This window comes from Lissotriton helveticus, chromosome 4_1 (genome assembly GCF_964261635.1).
Source record: "Lissotriton helveticus chromosome 4_1, aLisHel1.1, whole genome shotgun sequence".
Lineage (NCBI taxonomy): Eukaryota > Metazoa > Chordata > Amphibia > Caudata > Salamandridae > Lissotriton > Lissotriton helveticus.
The window spans coordinates 16,309,609-16,329,116 of record NC_136063.1 but is presented as its reverse complement, the minus strand read 5'-3'; the positions used below and the strand labels follow the sequence as shown (position 1 = coordinate 16,329,116).

At 44.4% G+C, this 19,508-nt stretch overlaps 1 protein-coding gene across 1 annotated transcript in view; it reads right to left on the bottom strand.

Moving 5' to 3' along the window:
• Nucleotides 1–8,690: 8,690 nt before the first annotated feature.
• Nucleotides 8,691–19,508, bottom strand: part of LOC144828285 (phospholipase A2 inhibitor 25 kDa subunit-like) — a 70,731-nt gene continuing 59,913 nt past the window's right edge. The window contains exon 5 of the mRNA XM_078686367.1: nucleotides 8,691–9,426. Within this exon, the coding sequence (XP_078542493.1) occupies nucleotides 9,296–9,426 (131 nt within the window). The 3' untranslated portion in view covers nucleotides 8,691–9,295. The remainder of the gene's footprint in view (nucleotides 9,427–19,508) is intronic.

The window sequence follows — 19,508 nt, the reverse complement described above, 5'->3', positions numbered from 1 at the left end:
CGGTCTAAACTGTCCAGCAACGCATTCGTTTAAAGCAGATTCGGAAGGGATAGGGAAAATAATGCTTACTCACTATAACAAGGTTTACAGTCAACATCATAAAATAGATCAACAAAAGTTAAATGATTTTTTAGGGAAGCAGGTATTACCCTCTCTTTCCTTATTTGGGAATGCCCCAGAGTATATCAAACAACGTTTGATGAGGTATGTTCCCGGAAGATCCCTGCGCTCAGGAACAACCTCTAATCTGATTCAACCTAGGTTCAAACTAAAGACTAAAGGAGGCAGGGCCTTGTCTGTGCTTCTTCCACAACTGTGGAATGAGCTTCCGTCCACCTTGAAGGAAGAATCACAGCTATTGCCCTTTAGAAAGAAACAAAAAACTCATCTTTTTAGGAAGGCTTTCATGACGGTTTAGGCGGTAATACAGCTGTAGGTTTTCCTTGGGCTTCAGTGTGTTATGTTTTTCTTGTTAAGCGCTTAGAGACCGGCGGTGATAGGCGCTATAAAAATATTCCATAACATAACATAACATAACATAACATAACATAACATAACTGAACAACTAGTAATGGCGAGCTCCTTTTTTGCGGAAGAATTGGGGTTGGTTGTGAAAGGTCTCCCGAACGGTAAGGCCTGTGGCCCAGATGGACTTCCTGCCGAGTTTTTATAAGTTTTTTTAGTGCTTTCTCTGATTTTTTCTGCGTTTACTCAATTCGATGCTGGGAGGAGGTCCAATTCCAGGATCTTTCCGAGAGGGCAAGGTGGTTAGTTTTTTGAAGAAGGGGAAAGACGCTAAAGATCCTAATTCATATCGGCCAATCACTTTATTAAATTCCGATTATAAAATAGCTACAAAATTACTGTCAATTTGCTTTAATCACATTTTATCCAATCTGATGCATCCTGACCAAAATGGATTCATTGCAGGTACACAATTGATAACAAATACGCATTATTTGGTTGAAGCCTTAGTTTATTTTGAGACACGGGGGATTTCAGCATTAATTCTGTTATTAGATGCGGAAAAAGCTTTTGATTTGGTGGTTTGGGAGACACTATTTATTATTTTGCAATATTTTGGAATTCCGGACAAAATTATTAATTTAATCCGTAATCTCTACACCGGTGCCAAAGCCAATGTCATCATAAATACGGTATTGGCATGATCAGTTTTAGTTAAGCGGGGCACGTGGCAAGGCTGCCCATTATCACCGGTTCTTTTTGCATTTTTTATTGAGCCCCTCGCAGTTGCAATTCGGAATACTACCGATATTCCTCCTCCTGTTCCATCAATGGCTAAGATCAAGCTTTACGCTGATGATATTATGCTGTTAATTAAACCTAATCTAAATTCACAAGCTCGTGTTTTTCAGCTCTTTGAAGAATTTGAGGCCTTGGGAGGATACCGGATTAATAAAAAGAAAACAGAAATTCTGGTATGTGGAGGTAGGGATCCAGAATTGCATCCCAACATAAGTCGCTGCATTAATAACAAACCGAAAAGATACCTAGGGGTTTTCTTTTCAGCTCATGTTAAAGATTTGTTTAATCTTAACTTCGATCCCCTTCTTCAAGAAATTTGCATAATGTTTTCTAGCTGGAATGCATTGCCACTGTCGATCCTTGGTAGAGTCGCTCTGATAAAAATCTCTATCCTCCCTCTATTTAATTTTCTGTTTTCCACTATCCCCTGTTCTCTACCAAGCATATTTTTTGCAAAAGTTGAATCCATGTTCTCCAGTTTTATTTGGGCAGAAAAAACACCATGAATCGCAAAAAGCACTTACAGCCTGATTCATGTACATGCCGTTTTGCGTGTCCCTAATAGCGAATCATAGCGATTCGCTATTGAGGACACGCAAAATGGCATTCATGTAGGAATTGCTACTTAAATAGCGATTCCTACATGTTCTTTATTTGCGAGTAGCAATTTGCTACTCGCAAATACTCCCCATTCATTCCTATGGGCCAAGAGGCCCATAGGAATGAATGGGGAGTATCCCTCATTTGCGAGTAGCAATTTGCTACTCGCAAATGAGATAGCGATTTTAAGGGTGCCAGGGGTGTCCAAAGGACGCCCTGTAGCACCCCTAAAATGCACATTTGAACAGGTGTTGCGCGCACACATGTCCAAAGGACATGTGTGTGTGCAACATGCAACTTAGAAAAATGCTTTTAAAAGCATTTTTCTGAGTTTTTGCTATTTACCGACAGGTCTGACCTCTCGGTAAATAGCGGCCCCAAAAGTCCAAAATCGCTATTTTGTTTTGTGTCATGAATAGCATTTGAGGAATCTCTATTAGAGATTCCTTAAATGCCATTCCACGCAAATATGCGAATTCTTACATAGCGATTTTTGCATTTGGTATCATGAATACCAAATGCAAAAATTGCACTCGCAAAGGGCCAGATTCTGAGAAGTTTCGAGTGCAATTTACCTACATGAATCAGGCTGTTTGTTTCAGGAATTGGAATAAGGAGGACTCTCCTTACCGAATCTTAGGGATTATTATTATGCCTACTTTTCTCAGTATCTATCAAGATTTAAGAATCAAGCCCTAAAACAAAATTTATTTATTAACTTCTTTTTTGATTTAATCTGTCTTGAAATTCAGATTCCCTCCCCGTTGCAGATTTTCAAATCTCCAAAACTAGTCCGCTATAAGACACTTCTATGGTTCCTAAAGAAACGTACCATCATGCTTAAAAGCTATTCTCTCTCCCCCTTTAATTCAACAAATTTGTTGGATAACTTAGTTCCATTTTTGGGTATTAAGATAGGATCAGAGATGGTTCAAAATTGGGTCGGGGGAGGTTTCAGTAAAGCGACTGATTTTTTAAAAGATGGAGAGTGGATATCTCCAACAGAGATGGCCCATTTAGTTCATGGGAGTTTTTTATTGGTAGGGTCTTACAAAATATTATATAAAACCTTTGAGCATTTGTATCCCACACAGTTTACCCATCCATCTGCGCTGGTTAATGATCTTTTTGTCAATGCTGTGTTAAGGAAACCAGGGGATTGGAAAGGTTGTATAGCTCAGAGTAAGGGGGGTGGAGTTAGGCCCTAAACAGTTAAAAAATGTCGGGAACAAGAAAATCATGCACTTTCTCTCAGTACTTGGACAATTATTAATAAACTGAATTTCAGCACGTTAAGGGGGCTAACTGGCGAAGAATGTTATTTTTTAGTAAATGGCTTCTGTACCGTACGCCTGCTGTAATTTCCAAAATGTATAGCAATCATTCATCTGAATGTTTCAGATGCTTAAATTGTGTCTCTGCCAATTGGTCCCATATAATGGTCTATTGTACAAAGATTACGTCTTTTTGGGATGAAATTTCAGCTTTTTTAAGAATGTATTACCAGTTTATGATCCCCTTAAATGTAAAATTGATGCTTTACGGTTTTGATCCAGATCTCAGGCTCTCTGTCCCGCAGGTTAAATTAATATACATTGCAATGGCAGTTGCTAGATCTCTGTTACTTCAAAACTGGCGGTCACAACAGATTCCATCAATGCAGGAATGGAGACAGAAAATGCGGAGAGTTAGGAAATGCGAGCAAGGGTATGCTTTGAGGGTGGGAGGGGTCAGCAAATTTGATTTAATTTGGGGTTCATATTTTGATTAATTTGGATATGCATATTGTGGATGAAAGTTTGATGTCAACTGATATCAGTTTTTCCTTTCTTACATATATGGTAATCTGATATGCTGAAATTTGTTTTCTTCTTCTTGTAATGACACTAAAGATCTTCAATAAAAAAAAAAGATTAAAAAAAACTCTTTCAGGTCTGCATATTTACTTTACCCATTCCCTAAGCTACACCTGCCGGCTTTGTACTATAGATTCCAGCAGGCGGTGCTCAGGTTACGTTAGTGCCTTTAAGAACACACCCTGACAAGAGTTGTCATTATTCCTTGAGTGAGCAGTTGCCCATCTCAAATACTAATCCAGTTTCTTACAGATGGTATTTGTAGAACATTATTAATGCTTTTCATCATAAATGCTGCCTCCTCCTTTCCACCTGTGTCAAACTTAGATGTTTTCCTTTTCTTTTCTGTAGAGCACTCTGTACTGTTCCTGCACAGCACTCTGTACTCTTACTGTTCCTGCACTCTGTACTCTTCCTGTTCAGCACTCAGTACTATTCCTGCTCAGCACTCTGTATTCTTCCTGTTCCGCACTATGTATTGTTCCTCCACTCTGTACTCTTTGTGCGAAACACTTTGTATTGCTTATGCACATCACTCTATACTGTTCCTGCACAACACTCTGTACTGTTCGAAGCACTCTGTACTGCTCCTGCACAACCCTCTGTGCTGTTCCTGATCAGCACTCTATAGTGTTCCTGCACCCTGTACTGTTCCGGCACTCTGTACTGTTCCTGCACTCTGTACTGTTTCTGCACAACACTCTGTACTGCTCATAGACAGCCCCCAGTACTGTTCCTGTGTAGCACTCTGTACTGTTCCTGCAGAGCACTACGCACTGTTTATGCACAGCACTCTGTATTGTTTCTGTGTTGCACTCTATACTGTTCCTGCACAACACGCTGTACTGTTCCTGTACAGGACTCTGCACTGTTCCTGCACTCTGTACTGTTTCTGCACAGGACTCTGCACTGTTCCTGCACTCTGTACTGTTTCTGCGCAACACTCTGTACTGCTCATAGACAGCCCTCAGTACTGTTCTAGAGCAGCACTCTGTACTGTTCCTGCACTCGGTACCTTTTATGTGCAGCACTCTGTACTGTTCCTGCAGAGCACTCTATACTTTTCTTGCACAACACTCTGTACTGTTCCTGCACAGGACTCTGCACTGTTCCTACACAATGCTTTGTACTTTTCCTGCATTGCACTCTTGCTATGATCCTCCGTGGAGAGACGTGCACACAGGAACTGGATGAACCAAAATGCCACGGGGCAACCATCTGGTTTTCTCAGGAAGGTTAAGGCTGCCTTTTGCCCCTCCATCTCGATGATGAACTGGTGCTTGTCAACCTTGGATTGGGGTGGGAGCCGCCACCTCGATGTTGCCAGTACTCTGCTGACTTTTCCATAGACAGGACAGGAAAACCGAAGCACTCTTGGTAAGCCTGCTTGAGCCACTCATGCCTAATTTTGTACGGGTCTGCTCCAAGGATAGGAGTGCCAGTCTTATCTTGATTTTTGCACCATAGTAGACTTACGTGTGACCCTTCCTGGCACGCGTCTGTGTTAGGCAATGAAGCCCTCTTGGATTGTGTCACCCTTCCGTGAATTAAGTCAGTCTTTTCACTCCCCGGCTGATGAATATCTTCTCTATTTGTTCATCAAATGTTTCCCTGCATTATTAATATCCTACCAGTAGTGTGAGAGACTAATCACGCTTGGCTTGCTGGTGAGGATTCAGTATTATTATGTGAGGCATGTGCACACTCTCAAGAAGAGAGTCACTTTCACACATTTATTTCTTTTGGGGTCTTTTGACTCTTAACCGTCTGTACCTTGGATTCCAGTTTGGCTTATTCCACGCCAGGTTGACTACCATACACCACTTCATTGAGGTACAGCTTGTAATTAGTTTTGTTGGAGTGGTAGGGAGTTGGTACCGCTTCTCTAGCTCTACTTAGGCACATCTGCTAGTCTGATGGGAGTAACTGCTGTCCTTTCTTCCATGTGAAGGGTTCCTCCAGTGGCTTTGGGATTTTCCAAGTAAGGAGGTTCGCTTCTTTACAGATGAGGATCGAAAAGGCTCTTATAGTAGTGGACCGCTACCTTTTATTATTTTATCCTATTTCCCCTTTCCCTTTGCCTGCTGCCCCGCAAAGGAAGGGCGTTACAAACTTCCTGGGGGTAGAGAGAAGGGGAATTGGGAACTGTACCTCACCCCTGCTGGATTTGTTCCTGAAGGTTAGTGGATGTGTAGTGGAACTAATCTGAGATCTGACAACTCTTTCCTGTTCATGCACAACACTCTACTGTTCCAGAACTATGTACTGTTACTGTGCAGCACTCTAAGCTGATCCTGTACTACACTGGTTCTGAACAGCACTCTGTACTGTTCCAGCACTCTGTACTGTTCCTGCACTGTACTCTACTCTTCCAGAACTCTGTATTGTTCCTGTGCAGCACTCTAAGCTGTTCCTGCACTGCACTGTTCCTGTACAGCACTCAACAGTGTTTCAGCACACTGTACTGTTCCAGCACAGCACTCTATACTGTTCAAGCACTCCGTACTGTTCCTGCACAACACTATCTACTGTTTCTGCACAGCACTCTGTATGCTGTTCATATTCTGTACTCAGTACTGTTCCTGCACTCTGTATTGTTTCTGCACAGCACTATGTTCTGCTCCTGAGCAGCACTCTGTACTATTCCCACACAACACTCTGTACTGTTCCTGCAATCTGTACTGTTCCTCTGTAGCACTCTGTATACTGTTTCTTTACAGCACTCTGTACTGTCCCTGCACAGCATTCTATATTCTTACTGCACTACACTCTGTACTGTTCCTACACAACACTCTGTTCAGTTCCTACACAGCACTCAATACTGTTCTAGCACTCTGTAATGTTCCTGCACAGCACTTTGTTCTGTTCCTGAGCAGCAGTGTATACTGTTCCTGCACAACACTCTATACTGCTCCAAGCGCTCAGAACTGTTCATGCACAGTACTCTGTGCCATTCCTGCAGAGAACTCTCTACTGTTCCAGCACTCTGTGCTGTTCCTACACAGCACTCTGTACTGTTCCTGCACAGCACTCTGTACGGTTCCTGCACAGCACTCAACGATTCCAGCACTCTGTACTTTTCTTGTGCAGCACTCTATACTGTTCTAGCATTATGTACTGTTCCTGCACATGACTCTGCACTTGTCCTGTATTGCACTCTGTGCTGTTCATGAACAGCACTCTGAACTGTTCCTGTGCAGCACTCTGTACTGTTCCTGTGCAGCATTCTGTGCTGCACCTGCAGTCTGTACTGTCCCTGTGCAGCACTTTGTACTTTTCTTACATAGAACTCTGTACGGTTTTGGTGCCCTGTACTGTTCCTGTACAGCACTATACTGTTCCAGCACTCTGTAGTGTTCCTGCACAGCACTCTGTAAGGTTCCTGCACTGCACTCTACTGTTCCAGCACTATGTACAGTTCCTGTGCAGCACTCTGTGCTGTTCCTGCACTGCATTGTATCTGTACAACACTCAATACTGTTTCAGCACACTGTACTGTTCCTGCACAGGAATCTGTCTTTTTGCTACGCAATACTTTGTACTGTTCCAGCACAGTACTCTGAACTGTTCATGCACAGCACTCTGTACAGTTCCTGCACAGCACTCAGTAGTTTTCCAACACTCTGTACCATTCCTGCACATCACTATCTACTGTTCCAGCTCTCTGTACTGCTCCTACACAACACTCGGTGGTGTTCCTGCACAGCACTCTGTAAGGTTCCTGCACAGCACTCTAGTATTACATCACTCTATACTGTTCTTGTGCAGAACTCTGTGCTGTTCTTGCACAGTACTCATTCTGTTTAGAACTCAATACTGTTTCAGCATTCTGTACTATTCCTGCACGGCACTTTATACTGTTCCAGCATTATGTACTGTTCCTGTGCAGCACTGTGTGCTGTTCCTGCACTGTTTCAGTAGAGCACTCAATACTGTTCCGGCACTCTGTACTGTTCCTGCACAACACTCTGTACTGTTTCTGCACTCTGTACTGTTCCTGCACAGCACTCGGAATACTGTTAATTCAAAGCACTCTGTACTGTTCCTGCACAGCATTCTATATTGTTACTATATGCACTCTGTACTGTTGAAAGCTCTCTGTACTTTTCCTGCGCAGGAATCTGTACTGTTCCTACACAACACTTTGTACTGTTCCAGCACAGCACTCACAACCGTTCATGCACAGCATTGTGTAACAGTTCCTACACAGTACACAATACTGAAAAATACAACCTTAGATAGTGGAACCCTACACAGAACTAGCACCTGACTTTCTATCCCTATTTCTTACGCATATATTGGGAAGTACCCAAGGTAGTGTGTGCACGCAGTTAGCGCACCCACTGTCAAGGTGCAATCCAATACTGGAATCAACAACTTCTAATAAGGAAAAAAGGTGCACCACTAAAAGGTAAGTAAACACACATCAAATTATCAGTTCTCTGTTCAGAGTTGTTTCTTCAAATTCTTCATTTATTCAAAAAGTTTAAAAATGGTCAAGTTGACATCAACAGCCGACGCGTTTCGTCCAAATAAAAGGACTTCTTCAGGGCATCGAAGAAGCCCTCCTAACATATAATGTCAGAGTGTCCATGATGGATGAGATCAACAGTGGTGGTGAAGAAGTCATTTTGTTTGAACAAAACGCGTCAACTGTTCATGTTATCATTTTAGTTTTCTTTTAACTACTGCTGGCAGAGCAGCGGGGCGATGCTCCTCCGCCATAGCGGAGGAGCTGCCACTGATCACGTCCCTGGGACTCATGTACGTCACAGAGAGTGGTTCATTCACAAACTTGCAGCCTTCATGTTGCACTCAATAGCAGGGCGGCCACTCTTCAGATGTTATATCTTAGACATCAGCATCTACAGGCAATAAGCAACCACTGGTCAAAGCTATTTATTTTTTCTGGATTACCCGTTTAAAATGTTGGTATTAAATGACTACAAATATCGAGTCGAATTTCCATTAGTTCAAATTAATATTTATTAATTTTGATTAATTTACAGTGTCATGCAAATCTACACATTGTCATTTAAAGTATTTGTGACAGAGAATGCCAGCTCACTACTGGCTTTGTCAACACTAGTGTGGTGGATGACTGTTGATGGAGTCGGTAGGAACCAGTAGAGTCTGGTAGGGACTAACTCACAGAAGCAGCTTGGAGGTCGCCTAAGAAACAACAGTTCATGGGCAGACCACTGGGAGCAGTCACTGAATGGCCATCCCTGAGGGATGGGAGGAGGCAGCAGATGACGTCATCCCCTGTGGTATGGGAGGGGGAACCAGATCATGTCATTTTAGTATTATATCAAAGACAGCTTGCTTCTAAGGCCCTGACACAACTCAGATGGTTCTGGAACCGACCTGGATCAGTAAGAGCTGCTCTGAGAAGACACAGAGGATACAAAGGCAGTGACATTGCTTAAGGGGGTCTGTAGCACTAGAATCAGCTAGTGTTTAAGAATGCAGTGGCATGGTAATTAGCCATGCACATACATATACATGTGTACCGGATGTAATAGGACACACTCGGCTGGCACATGGGCATGTTGATGGTGCAAAAGGTAGTCTCAAACTTTGATGGCAGGTGAACACTTAAAATCATAATTCAGCAGCTGTAGACCTTGAAGGTTGAAAGCGCCTTTTCTGCAGAAATTTCTGGTCATGCATCCTGATGCGCTGTACTCTTTCACAGCTTCACCTGCAGAAGAAAAGATAAGACACAGTAACAAATGAACAGCACTGTTAGATACAGGTGTTTCATAATTGAGGTATCTGTTGCCATCCCTCATGCCCTTTTTTGGGGTCCAGATAATTATTATGCAGGATAATCCATAATGCCAGTAGGCGGACCCTGGGCAGACCCTGGTCCAGCCCTCGGTCCGCTCATCCTGGACATCTGGTTTTCCATGGTTAATAACTACCTCTAAAAGAGGCTCCTGATTCCAACCAGTGAGGTGGTTTTGAGGGTAGAAGTACACCCTTGGGGTAAAGACCTATAGCAGCACCTTCTCCTTTACACAATCCTGTCTGGTGCCAAGGACAAAAGGAGGGGCGCCTGGAAGCGGGTGATGGAGTCACCATTGGCACTGAATAGGAGGGAATCTGACAACATATTCGGGCAAGCAAATGGGGGAGCGGTAAATGAGCAGGCCATGAAAGTAACATCATCAAATGGGTTTGCATTTTAAGTCTGCTGGGTAGGTGCAAAGAAGAGGAAGGTAGAATGGAAAGGTGCAGGGAATCAATGGAGTAGACATGGCAGATGGGGCTTGACTGGCCCACTGCAGTGCCTCAGAGAATGGAGAAGAACTTGAGGGAGATTGGGATAGCTTGAGACAAAATGGAATGAAGAAAGAGATAAGTGAAAACAGGATGAAGGAATAATGGAAAGAGGCCGGGCTTCAATGGATTGGAGAGGGCAGATGTGGTTTGAATGGGGCCATCGCTGTGCCTCTGAGAATGAAGAAGAACTTGAGGGACATTGTGATAGCTTTAGACAAGAAAGAGATAAGTGAACACCATATGTAGGAAGAAGAGGGTAAGGTTGGACAGAAAAAGAGATGAGCAATGATGGGAAGAGGGATTGGCCACAGGCAGAAAACTGCCAGAGGGTTGGAGGGGATGATGGATGTAACATTTAAGGGGTCACTCTAATATGCCTGTGTGGTGGTTGCCTCACCTCCACCAGACATGCAATGAACAGGCTGACAAATCTGCAATATGTTGCTAGTCTGGTCCATGGCAGGCGCACTTTAGGGGAAAAGTCAGCAGCACAGGTCTATAATGCCTTAGCAGCATGGATGAAATGCCTTCACAAATGCTGGTCCTGGACAGGCTCCCCTAAACTCTGGTTAAGTTTCCAGAACCCACATTCAACCGACCTCATGGACGGAGTTTCCTGTTTCCTTTGTTTAGTTCTACATGGCGACTGTGGCAGCCTTTCACAGTAGGAACACTGGTGACGGTGATGCTCAATCTACCACAAAGGAGTAACCAATGGCAGAGCTGGTATTACCATCTTCAACCCTCAGATAAGGAAATATATTTCAGGGGAGGGCATGCAGAACATCTGCCTCTTTGACAAATGTTGCAATATAAGGGATAACTTACCCCCGGCCATACATTATAAGGAAACTACAAATCACCAAGGAGTTCCATCACCATATAGAGAAAAGAAGCTGTAGGTGGAGTTCCTTTATAAGGTTCTGGACCTCCGAGTGTCTCTCGCAAAATTCTTCACATACACAAGGGGCTACTTTATTCCATATAATACATGGGCTCACCATCATCTTTTCCACAAACCATTTACCTTGATGGATGGCTATTTCTTATGAAAGAGAGTAAAATGGTTGCAAATATGAAGAATACAAATAGTGCCTCTAGTGCATAATTAAACACATCAAAAAATTCTTAGATATTTGTTGCAAATATATATTAGTGCAATACGAGTCAGTTAAAAAAAAGCTGCAATAGCTTGGAATGTGTAAAAACATGCAGCAAGATTCTAACTTTACTAAATTATCCCAGTAGTGCAACAAATAAATAAGTTCTTTCTGCTTGTCAGTGTAATCCTCCTAGAACTCTCCGCCGCCTTCGACATCGTCTGCCACCGCATTCTACGCACATGCCTCCACGATGCAGGGATCCGAGGCAATGCTCCGGAATTGACCACCCCCTTCCACTCCGGCAGAACCCAGAGCATCCACCTTCCCCCATTCCGTTCCAAAGCCTCCGAGATCAACTGCGGCGTACCCCAGGGATCCTCACTCAGCCCAACACTGTTCAGCATTTACATGGCCCGCTCGCACACTTCCCCCTACAGCAAGACCTCAATATAATCTCCTACTCCGACGACACTCAAATGGTCCTCTCCCTCATCAAAGACCCCATCACTGCCAAAGCCAACGTCCATGAAGGAATGAAGGCCATCGCCGACTGGATGAAGAACAGCCCTCTGAAGCTGAACTCGGACAAGACGTAGGGCCTCATCCTCGGCTCCAACCCTTCAGACTAGGATGACTCCTGGTGGCCGACGGCACTGAGGGCATCCCCGACACCCACCGACAATGCACACAACCTGAGAATAATCCTTGACTCAACGCTCTCAATGACCAAGCAAGTCCACGCCGTCTCCTCCTCCTGCTTCAACACCCTCTGCATGCTCCGCATGATCTACAGATGTATCCCGACAGATACAAGAAAGACAGTGACCCAGGCCCTCGTCAGCAGCAAACTCGACTACTGAAATGACCTCTACGCGGGAGCCCCGACCAAGCTCATCAAACGACTACAATGCATCCAAAATGCCTCATCACGACTGATCCTCGCAGTACCACGACATGGTCACATCACCCCCCACTTGAGAAACCTGCACAGGCTCCCCTTCAGCAAGAGTATATCCTTCAAGCTCCTCATCCATGAACACAAAACGCTCCACAAGACCGGCCGAGCCTACCTCAACAGACGGCTCTCCTTCTATATCCCCAACCGCCAACTACGCTTCACTGACCTCTCACTCGCCACCGTCCAGCGCATCCGAAGAACAACCTCCGGCGGAAGATCCTTCTCCCACCTTGCCACCCAAACATGGAACACCCTCCCACTGAGCCTATGATAGACCCAAGCCCTGCTGACCTTCAGGAGGATACTCTAGACCTGGCTGTTCGATCAGTACCGCCCCCCCTCCCCAGCGCCCTGAGACCCTCGCGGGTATTGTGGAAAAGTAAATTTTGCCATGTTCTGTGTCCCTACGTGTTCCCCATCTTATGTTATGTGTGCATGATTAATATGCATATGTATTCCCCATGTTTGATTAAAGACGCAACTACAGTTGTGTCCATCCCTAGTATGCCAGTTCCCAGTTCTCGTGAATACTACGAATATCAGGCCTATGTAAAGTTACGTTGCCACGTTTCTCAGTGTGCATGTTATTTCATTGTAAAGTCCCCGTTTCTAGGCCTCAAAAGGGCCCGGACACCAGATTCAGCTCCTGTCTCCTGAGCCCTCGCTGAGGAGCGATACAGCCCCCACCTGTATTCCTGACCCTTCACTTACTTCCTGCCTCGCAGTGCCCGGTTCAGCCTGGCTCTGCCTACGAGTCTGCCAAGAGTATGTTATGATTCTAGTTATCAGTTCAGCCCTCCTTCTCTGCATTCCTAAACTACTGAATTGCATCAATAGTTTCCGTCATCGTCTAGCCTTTACGTCTCCGTGTAAGAGAAATACTGTATTTATGGTCATTTAATATTCTTCATCACGCCCTACATGTAGAATAATGCATGCACCAGTCTTAGAGTCTGTTAGCCTTTACCCCGATAACTTTTGGATTCTATCAACATGTTCTCTAAACATCAGATACTAGATATTGTTTAGGCACATGTCGCCCTGACTCTCCAGACTCCAGTCTCTGCTCCTAGTACAGAGTTCATAGCCCCCAGCTTCTCCTAGTAACACGTCATTGTCAGTTTGCGCGCACTATTAGGTTAGAGGTCCCGGCTCCTTAGGTAGCCCCCTCCATGTTTCCACCCCATTTATGACATATTCTGTTACGTTCACATCACATGTCTATGTATACGCCTCCTGTTACACCCACTTTCACCCTTATCTTTCGCGACTGCTATTGACCACACCCACTGCTCCGCCTATTGTATGTATTGTAATGCAACTGTTTTAGTATATATGCTTGTGTACTGTTATTAAAGTTAGCGCGCTCATCCCAGATCCAGCCCCGGCAGCTGCCGGGCTCTGCCATCCTATTCCTGTGCAGGTTGTCCTGTTCCTGTCCTTTATGCTGTATTAAACCTGCAAACTCCTACTACCTCGAATCTTGACTCTTATTTATTGAGCTATCTGTTATTACTATGTCCAGTCAAACCTAGATCCGGTATTATTTATTTATATACCACATAATGGCGCCCGAACAGGGACTTGCCCTTTCCCCACGCGCCGGTGAAGCCACGTATGCCCCCTGACCCTCTGCAGCCGTGACGGAACCATACCGGCCACGTGCAGATATTTCTGCTTCAAGTATCCCTCAGGCCCACGGAGGAGACGGAGGTTGCGGTCCAGCATCCAGACGAGGCGGTGGAGGAACGCGGCGAGTCCCGACCAGAGCCCAAGCCGAGAGTTCAAGGTCCGAGGTATCCGGAGGCCCACCCGTAACAGAAGTCCGAAGTTCGTCCGTCCGGCGTCGAAGCAGTCCAGTCCAGTCCGAGGCCTTCCGTTCTTGCTGCCCGGTGAGTACCGTTGCTGGGGTAGTATCTAGACAGGGTCAATCTAATTGTCTCTGGTCCGTGGGGTTTGGTGGTACACAGATCCCAAAACGAAGTGTCCACTTCGGTGGATGCGGGTCCTGACGTGTCTCTTTATGAGACCGGTAAGTTTCGTACTGTTTCAGCAGTGCATCTAGTTTCTGTTCTAGTCAGTTCTGTTCTCGAGCAAATTCATGTATTCTGTTTTCCGTATTCCAGGTAGTATTCTGTTCGAACTGTTATTTTAAGTGTTCTTCATGTATTTTAATGTCGTGGTATGAAAGTGGTGTACTTATCGTGTTCATTGTGTATTATATTGTGTCTAGATTACAGTTCCGTCATGCCGTTGTTCTCGAAACTACGTCAGTTAAAAACCAGAAAAGGTCTGTTAGAAGAAGCAGTTCCTGTCCCGCCTAGGGACAGTCCAGGTCATTTTATGTATCAGAAGCATGGCATAAGTGCCATATTATATCTAGATTTATGGGTAGAGTATACCAAACAGGTAGAAGAAAAGTATAGATGGCCCGTATCAGGTACGTGGGATGCCGAGTGCATCATGCGAGTAGAAGAAGCATTATGGAAAAAGAAAGCCAGACAGTCACAGAAAGATGCCATCGAGTTATGGCGCAAAGAATCTCATAAAAGAACTGAAAAAGAAATCAGAAAGTCAGAATTAAGTAGAGAATCCTTAGAACGAGCCCAAGAAAGGGAATTAATCGAGATAGGTGAACGAGTTAAAACCGAACAGTCAGACAGACAGAGGAATGCCCTCATTAAGGGTATGTATCCTCTTCTTGCCGAGGGCTTGCCAAAAGCGACCCCGGAGGCATCCAGTAATTTTCCGCCACCCTTAGTTCCGACCAAGCTACGTCACAAACCGACCGCAGCCGATATTTTCATCTCGTCCTACTTGGACGACACAGTCCCAGAATATGCAAATCCTGTTCCGCCAGTCCCTGTAAATCATGTAATTCCTGCTCCTCCAGACACCGGAGTACCTGCTACGGTACCCCCGGTCCAGTCCTCATTACAATTTCCCGCCGCGCCAGCACGAAGAGTATCAGTCGACGATTCCAGTTTAGGGGCCGCAGGAGGAGGTCCTCCTGGTACCCCGCCACCACACCAACGTGTAACATTAGTCGAGTTACATGAAAGTGCGTTACAGCGTACGCCCAAATATAAGTCCGTTGCAGATATCCGACGAGCTCTTACTGAATGCCGCTATGATCCAGTCGCAGGTGATGATAGCACAGTTATATATTCCATCCGTGTAAGACGAGTGACCGGGTATTTGGACACCCTACCGAATATGAAAGAAGATCTAGACAGAATATATCGTTTCATCCGTACAGGGGATGATCCAGAAAGTATTGGCGAAGCCATGTCCCAAAGGAAAGCTGAGATCCAGCTCATGATATTAAAGTTTCTGATTAATTGTTTAATAAGGGAACAAGATTATCCGACCAAAGATCCGGCCGAAATGAGAATCCTGACAAGGTGGAGTGATAATATAGCCGAGGGTAAACACAGAACTATCAGTAGTATAGAGAGTATGTACAAGAGAATTCGTAAGGAAATAATAAAGTTACACGAACAACGTAAAGCAGCACAAGTAAGCGAGAAAGAGAATGACTCTTCTACTGAAGAGGTAGACGACGAGAATCCCGCCAGAATAGCGTATGTAGGAAAATCTAGATTTCCAGACCGCCATTTACGCCTAGAACACAAGTCAGTTTTTCATCACCCAGCACCAGAACAAGGTTCTCTAGAACAAATATTTCAAGCTACCGATCACATTCTGAAATCACGAATCGGTTATAGTAAGTTAAATACTATGCATGAACAAGAACTAGCCCGATCAGCAGTCCGATGGATTACTGATTCTACCACTTTTCCAGATGAAATAGTGGCACAAATGTTTCTGAAACTGCCCCCAGCCGAGCAACGACTGGTGGGTATGTATATGATCCAGCACCTCATTACATTATATGAGGGTCAACATTCTGATCCAGGTCCGTTACACGATGTCCTGAACGAGTTACTCCAGTATAGATGGAAAGGTCTAGGTACCGATTTAATTAGTGTCATTCTAGAACAGCGCCACAAATATAGAACGTTCCTGAACCCGCATTTTGTTCATGTCTCACCTCCAGAAAGTAAACCGTTTTACATAGATAGACAGAATCCGTTACGAGAAGTACACCCAGTCAGGACAGCAGATGGTGAAATGCAAAGAGTGTTTGTTTACACCCCAATTACAAAGATGGACTCTTAGAAATGAAGAAATTAATTCCCTGTCATGACAAAGATCCAGCAGGGTTCCACCAAGAATTGAAGGACATGCTCCGTATGGGAGAATACACGTATCCAGATATTATTAAAATGCTAAAGGTCCTGTTGCCCGCAGGGGTATACGAGAAACTCAAGGAAAAAGAATGGGAGGTGGGAGAGAAAAAGATCGATTGGGCAGTTCTAGAAGCTGAAGATAAGATACGAGTACCAGGTACCGGTCTTGGAGAGAAATGTAAAGAATTACCAGAACTGTTAATACAAGTTTTGCCCAGATTATTAGCCACTAAAAAGGAAGACTGGGATGCAATCTCAGCCTGTAAACAGAAACAAGATGAAGATACTAGTGATTTTTATTCTAGGTTTGAAAAATGTTTTATTATAAACAGTGGCTTGAAGACGAGTAGCGAGTCATACCCTCATCTTTTTGTTACTAAATTAGTCGAGAATTCAAGTCCACAAGTTAAGAATCGAGTTTTGAAAGTCGAAAGTACATGGCAAGCTAGTACCCCGTCCCAGATGTTACAGATGCTCCAATATCACCAGAATAGAATCAGAGAAGAGCAAGATCATGAAAGGAAACGTATGAAAGACACGAAAATGAAAGTACTAGTTGCACAATCTGTTCAACAAGACAGTCAGAAGAGGGGTCCGAATCAAGCCAGTCATCCTGCAGCTCCCGTTAAAGGGACATGCAATTATTGTAAACAGCCAGGTCATTTCGTAAACGAGTGTGCAGTTCTGAAACACAATATAGCTACTGGTAAGACTAAAGAAAGACCACGTCAGCCTAGACAAGAACAAGTTTCACAGACTTCTCAGCCACAGAATGCACAACAGACAGTTCCAGCACCGCAGCCTATTGCTGCAACACAGCATGTTACACAGCAGATGTACCAGTATGCTCAGACAGAGTATCCAGAGTATCAACAGTATTCATGAAACAGCCTAGAGAGGGAGGTAGGCTTGCCTCTCATCGAGATACCTGTAGATCAAGAGGGTCCCTATGTTCATAGTCAAGTACTAGGGAAAGACAGAAAGTTTCTGATTGATACAGGGGCAAGTAGGACGACCATCAGTCACGCCGAAGTTCCAGGGGCTCCGCTCTCAGGCTCTAGAAATGTTTCCCTTGGATTTTCAGGAAAGCCTATTGTAAACGAGATATCTAAGCCAGTTACTCTAGAAGTAGGTCCATTGTCCCGCACTACTGATCTGTTACTTACGAAGTCATGTCCAGAAAATTTGTTAGGTATTAAGACACTGAAAGAATTAGGTGCAGTTATTTGCTGTTCCCCAGAGGGAATACGACTGTTTCTACGTGACTTCAAGGGTCACTATGTATTACGAGATTTTGATCCAAGATTGTCTAATGTTCCGCAGCATCTATGGGCGCAAGGTCCAACTGATGTAGGTTTTATGCAAATCACACCCCATCGTGTGACTCTCAAACCAGGTATAGTCCTGCCACGAATCAGACAGTACAGATTGCCACCTGAGGCTGTAGCAGCCTTATCCAAAATTATTGACGAGCTCATGGCTCAAGGAGTAGTTGTAGAAACTAACTCCAATGTATGTAATTCTCCGATCATTCCAGTCATGAAACGTACTGATCCAAATGCACCCCCAGTATATCGATTAGTGATTGACCTTCGAGAACTCAATAAATGTATTATTCCCCAGTACCCAGTTGTCCCAGATATCTCTTCCCTATTGACAGCCATTGATTCCGAAGCCTCATTTTTTACAGTCATAGACCTCAAGAACGCGTTTTTCAGTGTCCCCATTCATCCAGACAGCCAGTTTCTTTTCGGATTTTGTTTAAATGGAAGGAGCTATATGTTCACACGAGCTCCTCAAGGTTTCACGGAAAGTCCTAGCATTTACAGTCAAGCACTTAAGAGACAACTAGACAACATTCACATGCCAACAGACACTGCCCTGCTCCAGTATGTCGATGATCTACTGATCACAGCCCGTTCTGAACGTGCTTGCGAGCGAGCATCACTTACAGTCTTGTATTTCCTTGCCGAGATGGGGCACAAGGTGTCCCCTTCGAAGCTTCAATTCCACAGCACTAGCTATCAGACAAAGTGATTCCATAGTATTAGGACATTCCTTGACAGTACAAGTTCCACACTCCGTGGAAGTTCTTTTAAACCGAACACAGACTCAGCACTTGACAATTGCACGTTTAACAGGTTATGAATTGACACTGTTCCAGCCACACATAGAAATCAGACGCTGCAACGTTCTAAATCCTGCTACACTATTACCGTCAGTTAATTCGAATCCTGCCACACACGACTGTGTGGAAGTAGTTAATATTATGACTAAGCCAAGACAAGATCTGACAGATATTCCATTACCAGATCCCGACCTGACACTTTATGTGGATGGTTCATGTATGAGAACAAGTACAGGAGAAATAGTAGCCGCGTATGCAGTGACTACTGACACTGAAGTTATAGAAACACACCGTATTGACACCCTGTCTGCTCAAGCAGCAGAGCTAGTTGCTCTGACACAAGCCTGCATACACGCCAAGAACCTGAAAGTTAATGTTTATACAGATTCACGCTACGCATTTGGAGTCGTACACGACTTTGGAGTGCTCTGGCAGGAGAGAGGTTTCATGACTTCTCATGGAACCAAGATTCAGCATGGTCTCCTTATTCAAGCTCTGTTAGATGCCATACATTTACCGACATCTATTGCTATCATGAAATGCAAAGCACATACGAAAGTTACTGACATTATTTCTCAAGGTAATGATCTAGCAGATCGCACAGCCAAGCTTACAGCACAGACTCCAGACATTCCAGTTAATCCAACACAGACACATACTCCAGCTCCGACTACCTGTATGACAGTTAAGGACCCTACTCAAGATGTCATAGATATCCAGTTACATGCTACTCCCGATGAAATCAAGAAATGGTCCGAACAAGGAGGGGTCCAGACAGATCAGGGATGGGTAACGAAGGGTAGAGCCACATGGTTTCTCCCCGACTCTATGGTTCAAGTCATTATCAATACCGCACATAGTCCAGCACATTTAGGAGAAAAAGCTATGTTAGACAGTATCCAGAACATTTGGTTCAACAAGCATTTACGAGCTGCAGCCAAGCAGAAAGTCCGTACCTGTATGATATGTTGCCAGTTCAATCCAGGTAAAAGTGTCCCGGTGGAACAAGGTGGATTTCAGCCCCCTGACCACCCTTTTGAAGTCCTCCAGATGGAT